General features: G+C 41.7%; 1 gene segment (V, D, J or C); it reads left to right on the top strand.

Moving 5' to 3' along the window:
* Nucleotides 1-10,692: 10,692 nt before the first annotated feature.
* LOC108635440 lies at nucleotides 10,693-11,365 on the top strand (the record flags this gene model as incomplete). The annotated part of the segment is given in 2 exon segments: nucleotides 10,693-10,753; nucleotides 10,959-11,365. Coding segments are annotated over 2 exon segments (459 nt in total), but the record flags the coding sequence as incomplete, so codon positions are not given.
* Nucleotides 11,366-12,072: the final 707 nt, after the last annotated feature.

Genomic DNA, 12,072 nt, shown 5'->3' with positions numbered 1-12,072 from the left:
TAGAGGGCTGCTTAGGGCAAGGTCTGGACTATGGAGAAGCACCTGGCCCCAGAACTGGGTGGCTGGATGTCTCAGTGTGGTGACATTACTGTTTTATGGAAACTAAAGGAAACTAAGAAAGAAAATGCCAAACATAGATTCAACTGTCCCAGGATCAGTAAATGAGGAAAGCATCCACTAACTAGTGCACAGTGCCAGATGCTTTCGTAAGTTTCTTATGTAATAGGGTGCTGGGAAAAACAAAGGCTACAATGAGATTTCATTCCTTAAACACCCCAAGCTTGTTTCCAATCAAGACCTGTGCCCCTTGTTTTTCCTCTTGACTGTGATGCTTTGCTGTTGTTTAGTCACCAAGTCGTGTCTGACTCATCCTCTGTCCATGGGGTTTCCCAGGCAAGAAGACTGGAGAGGTAGCCATTTCCTTCTCTATGGGATCTTCCAGACCCAGGAATTGAATCTGCTGGAAGGTGGATTCCTTACCACTAAACCAGTGATGCTATCCCCCATGATGCACCTCCTAATCCCTTCATGTTTCAACTCAAATGTCACCCCTTTGTGAATCCTTTGTCGAAATCTGTTTTTTCTGTCCTGAGATCGGACTCTAGCACACTGCATGCAGCAAGAATGAAAGCTAATATACTGCCACCTGGTGCCTTGCTCAAACATTTTGTGAGGCTTTCTCTGGCTTCCCTGCTCCATCCAGTGATCTTGGATTAAATTGTGGGGAAGCCTAATCACAATAGGAGCTGCCAAGGCTGAACCAGTCAGTAAACTTCCAGTGCAGAAATCAAGAGGGAGAGGATTCAGGAAAACTGGCTGTTTGTTTTTCCTTTTGCCTGCCACATGTGAAAGTGATTGATTCCAAATGACAAATACAACACAAGAGATGATTATGGCTTCAGAGTTATAGGCTACCTTGTAGAGAAAGTTTGGAATTGTTGCACAAGATAGATTTTTCTCTATTAAATCAAATTGCATTTACTGTTCTGTCCTTTTTTGTAGTATAGAAATATCCTGAGAAGTGGGAGCAAGAGTCAATTATGAAAATACTAATAAACAGTAGTAGCAAATACAGTAAAAACATGACAGACAGCTGATACTTATGATATACATGAAATTTCCTCTGTAAACTGTTAAACAATCCTCAGGAAAATATTGAGCTTTATCTTGTAGATAGACTCCTCTGGAATTTCATGCTGTGGCTTCCTAGCCTCAAAGGTTTTGTACATTAGCACAGCTGGTTGAGAGCCTATGACAGAGAAGGTGTTGCACTAAAGTGATTTGCACGTGTGCTCACAATTCTTACTGGAACTCCTCAAAGTTCTATTCATCTTACTTTAGGAAGACAGTGGATCAAAGTGCTTAAGACCATAGACTTAAGTTGTATTTCTAGATATAGCATTCATTAGTTGTGTGACATTGGGATTGTGACAGTATTTTTTATGCTTCAATTTCCTCATCTCTGCACTATGGTTATTGATAGAATTTATCATGCAGGATTCTTATAAGAAATGAATGAAGTAATGAATGCCAATGCTGAGCCCAGTGCCCAGCAGAAAGATACGGGCTACTTAGAGAAATAAAATTGAACTTGAGACAGTTTCAATACCTTGCCTGGCATTGCAGAGTGTCAGAGTGGAGCCCTCCCTCTATACCTTACTTAGAGGAGATGCTCTTCCTCATCCCAAGGATAACTCTATCTTAACACAGTTTTGTATTGTCTTTAAAGTGCGTATCCCTATTTTAAATTGCCTAATTTTTTTTTAAACAGGAAGTTGTTTAATTTGTTCTCTTCCTACTGCATTTTAGGCCTTTTTTTAAAAAAAAAAATTCTCTTCAGTGTTGCATCCTGCATTCCTGAACAATGCATAGCACTCACAGGAGACTATTTATCTATCTATCTATAAATAATTGAGCAGGACCTTATGGGGCAGACCACCCATCTGCCCCTGCAATGTCCTCTCTCTGCCTCTTGTGTGTAGAAAGACTTTAGCTCCTAGACATTCCCCAAGTCCCAAAGTATAAATTTAATCAGAGAATTGAGAAAATGCAGAAAGAAAACAACCAAGCAAGACAAAACAATAGTTTCAGTTCAGTTCAGTCACACAGTCATGTCCAACCCTTTGAGACCCTATGGACTGCAGGCTTCCCTGTCCATCACCAACTCCCAGAGCTTGCTCAAACTCATATCCATAGAGTTGGTAATGCCTTGCAATCATCTCATCCTCTATCATTCCCTTCTCTTCCTGCCTTTAATCTTTCCCAGCATCAGAATGTTTTCCAATGAGTCAGTTCTTTGCATCAGGTGGCCAAAGTATTGGAGCTTCAGCTTCAGCATCAGTCCTTCCAATCAGTCCTACTGGTCTGATCTCCTTGGAGTGCAAGGGACTCTCGTGAATCTTCTCCAATAGCTTAGCCATTAAACAAAGTCGAGGACCTTCAGATTCCCCGCAAGGACTGTGTGTAACATTCTGAGCCATGTTCTTTGAGCTGTTTTGCATAATCTGAAACCCCCACCAAGTGGAAGAACTTACCTGTATGTGCTCACAGGCGCTAGACCTCAGACTGTGTGTGTTAGTCACTCAGTCGTGTCCAACTCTTTGTGAACTCCTGAGCTGTAGCTGCCAGGGTGCACTGTCCATGGAATTCTCCAGGCAAGAATACTGGAGTGGGTTGCCATTTCCTTCTCCAGGGGATTTTCTTTCTCCAGGGATCAAACCTGGGGCTCTTGAATTGCAAGTGGATGCTTTACTGTCTCAGCTACTCTGGAAGCACCAGACCTCAGACTGGTTGGAAACAAAAGGTTGATTGTGCTGACTCCTGATTAACTCACCAGCAATGAATCAGAAGAATGTCCACAAGCTTATTGTGAACCCCATAACTCCCTTCCCTCACCTTATCTTTAAAACATTAAAAAAAAAAAATTTCCCCACAGCCATCTGGGAATTCTCGGATTTTGAGTCCTGGCTGCATGGATTACTTGCTTGGTGCCCTGTGATAAGCACTGCATTTTGCTCCACTGCAACCCACATAAGCAAATGGGCCCAGGAATTGTTCAGTAGTATATATTGTTGTTTAGCTGTTAAATCATGTCTGACTTTTTTGTGACCCAGTGGACTGTAGCTTGCCAGGCTCTGCTATCAATAGGATTTCCTAGGCAAGAATACTGGAGTGGGTTGCCATTTCCTTCTCCACGGTATCTCCCTGACTCAGTGATCGATCTCATGTCTCCTGCTTTGCAGGTGGATTCTTTACCAGTACTGAAGCGACTTAGCAGCAGCAGCAGTGCAAAAGATAAAAGTATTTCTAGAGTTCACACTACTCAAACTCTAAAATAAAAGATTAAGTTGGACTCATTTTGATTTGTTTATCTTGAATTGTCAACATTTTTACCTTACAAGCCACTTCAGGCAGATTTCTTTAATTTATCTAGTGGTAAATTGGGTTGGCCTCTATTTCAGATAATTACGATAGCTTTAGATGTCAGGATTCTGCCATATTAGTTGAAGGAATGCTTCCTGCTGTTGGAGGCCTATACTTCCTGGTTTGGACACAGACCCTCCAATCTGTGGGTAAATTTATCAAGGAATTAGTAGTCTCATCAGAAATAAGCTCCATAGCAAATGAGTTTCCTGAATGGTGTGGTCATGTCCTCACAATCCTATCCTCAAGTGGGCTGATTGCTGTGATCTGGAGAAAAGAAAAAGGAAATCGATTTGTAGTGACTTCTGTGTGTCAGGGCTTCACAGGTGATGCTAGATGGTAAAGAACTGGCCTGCCAATGCAGGAGACATAAGAGATGTGGGTTCAATCCCGGGGTCAGGGTTTAGATGTGAGTTCGATCCATGGAAGAGTGCATGGTAACCCACTCTTGTATTCTTGCCCGGAAAATCCCATTTACAGTAGAGCCTTCAGTCAATGGGTTGCAAAGAGTCAGACACAACTGAGCAACTAACATTACATTACACTGCTGTTAGTCTAGCATCCCCTCTCCAAACATACATTTATACTTCTAAATAGGAGACATTAATGAGACTTTTCAGATATTCCTTTATTCACCATAACTGCATCTCTTTTCTTAGGAAGGTAAGTCAGGAGTTAGCTATTGAGACCTTCTAATCCTGTTTTTCTTTTCAGAACATGACTTAAGTTTCAGTATTCATGAGCTTCTCTGGTGGCACAAACAATGATGAATATACCTGCAACGAGAGAGGCCTGGGTTTGACCTCTGAGTTGGGAAGATCCCCTGGAGGAGGGCATGGCAAGCCTCTCCAGTATTCTTGCCTCGAGAATCCCCATGGACAGAGAAGCCTGGCAGGCTACAGTCCATGGGGTCGAAAAGAGTCAGACACGACTGAGCGAGTGAGCACACAGGCGGAAGGCACTGCTCTGTCTTTAGCACCTACCCCATACTGTTTAGGTGAGAGGAGAGGAGGTGGTTAGATAGCATCACTGAGTCAATGGACATGAATTTGAGCAAACTCCGGGGCATAGTGGAGGACAGAGGACACTAGTGTGCTTAGGGTCACAAACAGTCGACTTAGCGACTGAACAACAACCATGCTGTTTCCTTTGCTTATTTCGGTTGTTCACTGGAAAGAAGGTTTTGCAGTCAATCTGCAGTACCAGGTTCCAAGAAGTAGATTCAGATTCTGAACAGTCTTAATTAATGCTACCTTGTATAATAAATTTTCCTGGATGCATTTTATTTTTCCAACTACATATTGAGCTCAGAGATAATGTTACTTTTATAATTTTTAAAGGCCCTAGGGAAATTGTGGGCCCCCAAATCACTGTTTAAATAAATATGTGCATGTTGAATTAAACTAACATTCTTCCTGGACTGTAACAGATAAGACAGAACAAAATTCTTATTTATTTTTAAGCAACTCTACAGGGAGGCCTGGTGTACTGTGATTCATGGTGTCACAAAGAGTCGGACACCACTGAGCGACCGAACTGAACTGAGCTGATTGAGGTATAAGTGACATTCCCTAATATTCATCCATTTTGAATTTCCAGTTTAATAATTTTTGTAAATTATCCTTAATTCCCAATTATAGTTGTTCTTTATTTCCACACTTGGACCCACGGCAACCACTGACCACATTTATAACTTTATAAGTTCCTTTCATGAATATTTAACATACATGAAATCATTCAATACGTAATCTTGGGTTTGGCTATTATTCCTGAACATAATTTTAAAAATTATTTATCTTGTAGCATACATTAGTATTTCACTCATATTTATTGATGAATAGCAATTCACTGGCAAATGAATTACATTTCGTTTATCCATTCACCAGATGTTGCACATTTTCGTGCTATTTAGGGAGAACAGCACAAAGTAGGTTCCCAGTATTTTTAGAATATACCTTCACTAACACTTACACAGTTACTGAATATCACAAATGTAGATAGTGTGGGCAGATTCCAAATACAATAGACTATTTAGCCAGATAGATATGCGTTGTGATTCTTACTATACCACCTACCATATGTGTGGTCTCAAGTTAGTTACTTGAGCTCTTTCAGCTTTAGTTTTCTTGTTTGTAAGTTGGAAATAATATCTCTATTGCATAACTTTTCTATTAGAATGGTGTGCATAAAGATAATTTAACACACAGCATTTGTGTACATTTATAAATTGGGATTTGAAAGTTTATAAATTTTATTGAAATTTTATGTAAAAGATTCCTAACCAAAGTGTGTTTCCTGCCAGGTTTGCAATCCCAATCTCTTTCAGGTTGAATAACAGCAGCCGATCATAAGGCAACCCAATTCTGAAAGGTTGTCAGCTCTCTTTGCATTGTGAGCTCATGAGAGAGATCCTCAATGTTTCTGAAGTTGGTCTCAAGGAAGCAGAGTTTGATCCCTCCTTGAACCACAGGAAACTTATTCAAGGGCAGAAATGGTGTATTTCTAGCCCATGTATGTGTTCTTCTCTCTGATTGGCTGAGCAACAAGATACAGAATCCTTATTACCTGAAGCAGAACGTTCCCCAGATCTAGGCTGGAGAACTTTCCATGCTGAGGATACTTGATCAGAATAAATGGAGAGGAGCACTTTTCTAACCTCATTACTGATCCTGAGGCTTCATCTTGGTTATAAGTCCAGGAGCAGCTGAAGACATTCTGAGCAGTCTGGGGTGGTGATGGGGAAGGTGGGGGATGCAGTCAGGCACTTCCAGGTTGTAATATTTGGGAAAGTGAAGACAATGAATACTCTGTAGATAAATTATTTTCTATTTCTGACCTTGTCTTTCTGAACAGGAGTGAACAGCCTCTTGACTGTGGAACAGTGTCCTCCTTCGCTATGTTCAGGAAGGAGAGAGCCCCAATTTCACCTGCAGTTACCCTTTCAGCTCTTTCTATGCATTACGCTGGGGACCTGCAAAAAGCCCCAAGAACCTGTTTGTAGTGAGTGTAAATGCGGATGAAAAAGAGAAAGAATGAGTGAGAGTCACTCTGAATACTAAGGAGGGCTACAGCTCCCTGTATATCAGAGGACTGAAGACTCAGCCACACACCTCTGTGCCTCCACACAGTGCTGCTAAGCCCCCTGCAGCCCATACCCCAAAGCCATGCCTGCTGCTGCTCCTGGGACCCAGTGCTGAGGAAGAGCCATGTGTGGGTTGTAAAAGGGAAAGTCAATGAACTACAGTGTTTTCAGTAATCAGGGGGAAGTGAAACCATAGATTAACAGGTATTCCAGTCATTGTAGTTCCCTCAACTAACTAGACTGTACTGAATATCACTAACCTTGACTCCCACCAGTATATTGGCCATATCATTGAGTCAGATCTCTAGCCTTTTTTCCCATGATTTAAAATGCACTAAATGATTACTCAAAGATATCAAACAAAATAATGTGGTTTAACTAGGTCAACATTTAAACTCCACTGTTGCTACATCCTAAGAACTAGACTTTCTATGGTGTTTCTTCATATTCATGCATGAGACATGGACACATGCCTTCTTCTCACACACCTGGCAAGAAATATGCATGTTTTATGCCAGAACAGTCAGTTATGCCTCATTAACTCATTGGAGAGATTTTGACTTTGGTTTAGTTCAACCTTCTCACTGCATGGCTATTTGTATTTCATTTCTTCTCATATGAAGCTATTTGCATTTTTAAAACCCACTTTTGATATCTGAAAGGAGCATTGATAGGGAAGTCCACCACTGTCTCCTGAGAAACATGTATGTGGGTCAAGAAGCAACAGTTAGAATCAGACATGGAACCACAGACTGGCTCAAAATTGAGAAAGGAGCATGTCAAGGCTGTATATTGTCACCCTGCTTATTTAACTCTATGGCAGAGTACCTCTTGTAAACCCTGGGCTGGATGAATCACAAGCTGGAATCAAGACTGCTGGGAGAAATATCAATAACCTCAGATATGCCAGATGACGCCACTCTTAGGGTAGAAAGCCAAGAGGAACAAAAGAACCTTGTGATACGAGTGAAAGAGGAGAGTGAAAAAGCTGGGTTAAAACTGAAAATTCAAAAAACTAAAATCATGACATTTGGTCCCAGCACTTCATGGCAAATAGGTGAGGGGAAAGTGGAAGGCAATGGAAGATTTTATATTATAGGCCTGCAAAATCACTGCATGGTGACTGCAGCCATGAATTAAAGGATGCTTGCTCCTTGGAAGAAAAGCTATTACAAACCTCAGTTCAATTCAGTTCAGTTGCTCAGTCATGTCTGACTCTTTGCAACCCCATGAATCGCAGCACACCAGGCCTCCCTGTCCATCACCATCTCCCGGAGTTCACCCAAACTCACGTCCCATCGCGTCGGTGATGCCATCCAGCCATCTCATCCTCTGTCATCCCCTTCTCCTCCTGTTCCCAATCCCTCCCAGCATCAGAGTCTTTTCCAGTGAGTCAACTCTTCACATGAGGTGGCCATAGTATTGGAGTTTCAGCTTTAGCATCAGTCCCGTCGAAAGAACACTCAGGGCTGATCTCCTTTAGAATGGACTGGTTGGATCTCCTTGCAGTCCAAGGGACTCTCAAGAGTCTTCTCCAACAGTCCTATTAAAAAAGCAGAGATATCACTTTGCTGACAAAGATCCATATAGTCAAAACTATCATTTTCCCATTAGTCACGTATGGATGTGAGTTTGACCACAAAGTCTGAGCATTGAAAAATTGATGTTTTTGAGTTGTGGTGCTGGAGAAGACTCTTGAGAGTCCTTGGACAGCATGGAGATCAAAACCATCAATCCTAAAGGAAATCAACCCTGAATATTCTTTGGAAGACTGCTGCTGAAGCTCCAATACTTTGGCCATGTGATGCGAAGAGCCAGCTTATTGGAAAAGATCCTGATGCTGGGATAGATTGAGGGCAGGAGGAGAAGATGGTGACAGAGGATGAGATAGTGGGGTTGGCTTCACTGACTCAATGAACATGAATTTGAACAAACTCTGGGAGATAGTGAAGGACAGGGAGGCCTGGCATGCTGCAGTCCGTGGGCACCTCAAAGTGTTGGACACAACTTAGTGACTGAACAACAACAACTTAATATGTGAACCCCTGAAAACACCCATCAAATTAGAATGGGAAGAAATTCAACCCTGGTAAGAAAGGGGAGGAAATACGGCATAAAAGCCTCAAGATGGGATTTGTTCCAATTGCTGTCCTGCAGGGGGTGATGTGCATAAACTGGAAATGTCACCTCCAACATACGTTCCATTTCACTCCTATGAGCTTCCATATCTCTCAGCTCGCTGAAGTATACATTTGAACAGGCTCAACACCAGGAGGCAGTCATTGTCAAGGAAGCATTTCTTCCTGACAGTCACTATAGTCTACTTAAATAGGGATCTTTTCAATCTTAGATTTCCCTGTAATAGGACTCAGCACACTCTGGCACATTCCTTCAGGCTCCTTAGGGAAGATCTTCCACAATATGGCTCTCAGCTTCCTTTCTGCACAGTCTTGTTCTCCACCCTTCTCCTGTTGGGAATGCTCTTCACAGGGAAATAGTAACATTATATTTCACGCTCACTGCCTCTATAGAACAAACCAGCTCTGGCTGAAATCTGAATAGAGGCACTGTCTTAGTATAGGCAGATTTGTCCTGGTTTCATTGATTTAGCACTAATGTTGCAGGAAGAACTGGAGGCCAGTCAGTGCCCTGCCTGACAATCACATCACTGGCTCTAAAATGGCGCCCGCTGAAGTGGAGGTGCAACTATTCCTACCTCTAGTAAACTTCCTTATCTCTTCTTGTATGTCCAGACAATAGAATATGAAGAAGAAAAAGGCTTTGTCTATCCAGCTGGTCACCTATAACGGGCATTCTAGGTTAAGTACATTTTTGTGGCAAAGTTCCAAGTGACCCACTCTGGTTGCCCCTCTCCTCTTTTCTCTCTTCTAATTCTATTTCTCTAATATCCACTGTGTGGCCAATTATAATTATTATTACTTTTGTTTTTCTACACTGTCTCTCACAGTTCCTTTAGTCAACATTTGCAACAGCCTTGACTGTCCATACTGATCCTGAGAGTCTGCAGATCACTTCAGTTTTACTTCAGTGAAAATATACAAGTCCTCATTTTCTATCCCCTTTACCTCTAAATCCACATACAGGGAACCATTATTATAGACTCTGAGAAAAAGCAGAATTGATTTTCATATGCTTTAAAAAATACTTATTGTTCTTTTAAAATAACCCCACTAGAGGTAAAAAGCAGAATACAAATAACAATAATCAACAGTTAAAAATGTATTTAGTGTAAAATAGATAACTAGTGGGAAGGTGCAGTATATCAGATGGAGCGCCCATACTGGTGCTCCTGTGAGGAACTAGAGGGTTGGGATGGAAAAGGGGAGGGAGGCCTCAAGAGGGATGGTATATATATGTATATAAAACCATGACTGATTCTCGTTGTATGGAAGAAAATTAACACAACAATGTAAAGCAGTTATCCTCTAATTTAAAAAATAACAAAATAAAATATGATGTATTTAAACCTGAAATTTTATTTAAAATTTATTTTTATTTTAAAATTATTTTTTAATAAAAATTAAAAAAATTTAAATTCTAATTTCAGTGTCCCATCTAGAGATTAAAAATAATATAACTTTTTTGTAGGTTCAGTCTACAATAAATATATATATATATATAATTTTTAAAATGAAACTGTTTAATACTGTAAAGTATTCCAGCCAAGACTGTTATGAATATTGTGCTGATTTGTGAGCACCCTTCAGAATCACAGGTTTGTACACAGGAGATGCAAAAAAAAAAAAAAAAAGATCCTGAGAACTCCTGAGAAAATATTTTCATTATGCAAGAATCTTCTGCATCCATGCCATCTGAGACTAAAACTACAGCTAGATAATTAATTTTTGTTTTCTCTTCCCTAAAATCCTCCACAAATTCAAAATCAGTCCGCCTTCACTGCAATGTTCTTAGAAAATGCCCCTCGGGTCCTGAAATAATGACCTTTCTTTTTCCCACACTCTTCTCCCGCTCCTCTGGCAGCCCATTCTGAGTTGTTTGAGGTGGGAGGGCGGGGGCTTCCTGTCGCAAAGTGAGGGCCTGAGCAGGACTTGTTGGGTGAGCTGACTGGCTGCAGGAGCAGGAATATTTCCGCAACAGCTTATGACACTCCGCCTCCCTCAGGGTTTAGTGAAGTGTCTTACAGTGAAAATGTCTCAGTAAGAAGAGGAAGCAGCATGAAGAGGCTAGCAGGCACTGTGCTGGGGCTTTTGTTTGCCCAGGTTTGCTGTAAGTTGGGCTGCCCCAGAGGGGCATCCGAAGGATTGAGCAGCTGCTGTATTGTTGAGGGAGAGAGAGGAACTGACAAGTCCTGCAGACTTTCTATCCTTCTCATCATCTATGGGAGTTGTGTGTGTGTGGGGGGGGGGTCACTTTCAAGGTTTTGTCAGAGTTACAATGACCCTCTCCTGTGACCGTTTCTGTTTCTCATCAGGTGTGCGAGGGCTGGATGTGGAGCAGAGTCCCCCAGCCCTGAGTCTCCAGGAGGGAGCCAGCCACATGCTGAGGTGCAATTTTTCTGGCTCCGTGAGCAGTGTACAGTGGTATCTTCAGAACCCCAGCGGCCGCCTTATCCACCTGTTTAACGTTCCTTCAGGAACAAAGCAGGATGGAAGATTAAAGGCCACGACAATCCCTACAGAGCGCCGCAGCTCACTGCACGTTTCCTCTTCGCAGACCACAGACTCAGGCACTTACTTCTGTGCTGCGCAGCACAGTGTTCCCCAGGCTCCTGCAGGCTCTACACAAACCCTCCGCGGGCTCAGCCCCTCCTTCAGCCACAGTCACACTGTGAGGCCACCACAGGGCATTTGCAATGTTGATTATTTCTTATCTACACTGGTACAGTTTTAATCACAGACACTTTTCGGCCCTACAGATTATGAACTTTGGTCTTTATCTTCCTTTCTCAATCTGTATTTCCTTCTGCACTAGAGACTTCTAACTTGGAGCTAGCAGAATAGCTGATAAGAGGACAAAAATAAAATAAATATTCAACCACAGTATGCTGAACTCAAAGGTGGTAAAAAGTGAGAAGAATTCAGAGAAAAAAATAACTCCAGTAAAGTTGTTATCCTGATTAGTTCGATGACTCAGGAATGTTCAGATCTGCCTCACCAGAGTGTGTCCCCAAAGACACTTGCATCATCCCACCCTACAAGTGCAGCAAAGTGAACAAGGACAACAAAGCTTACTCAGTGTTCACTATGAGCTTGGTAACTTAGGAGAAACTTACTCTGGGTGCAAGAACTCTTAAACCCATTTAACTGTCTATAGTCAAGGTCTTAGAAGAGTTGATTCCTTCTTGAGATCTAAGGGATAATCCGTTTCCGTGCCTTTTTTAGCTTTTGAAGGCCAACTAAATTCTTTGGTTCATGACTCCTTCTTGAATCACTAGAACTTCTTGCTTCCCTCACCTTCCTCTTGGGAATCAAATATCTTTCTGTCTCTGTCCTATAAGGTATAAAAAATATTAAACAGAAATCTCAGTTAAACAGAGTTGGGAGATGGGGGAACTCTCATGACCTGTGGACATAGTGGAGAGCAAA

The sequence above is a fragment of the Capra hircus genome, unplaced genomic scaffold (genome assembly GCF_001704415.2).
Source record: "Capra hircus breed San Clemente unplaced genomic scaffold, ASM170441v1, whole genome shotgun sequence".
Taxonomy (NCBI): domain Eukaryota; kingdom Metazoa; phylum Chordata; class Mammalia; order Artiodactyla; family Bovidae; genus Capra; species Capra hircus.
Note: the sequence above shows the minus strand (reverse complement) of the source record. Positions and strands in the feature narration are given on the sequence as shown.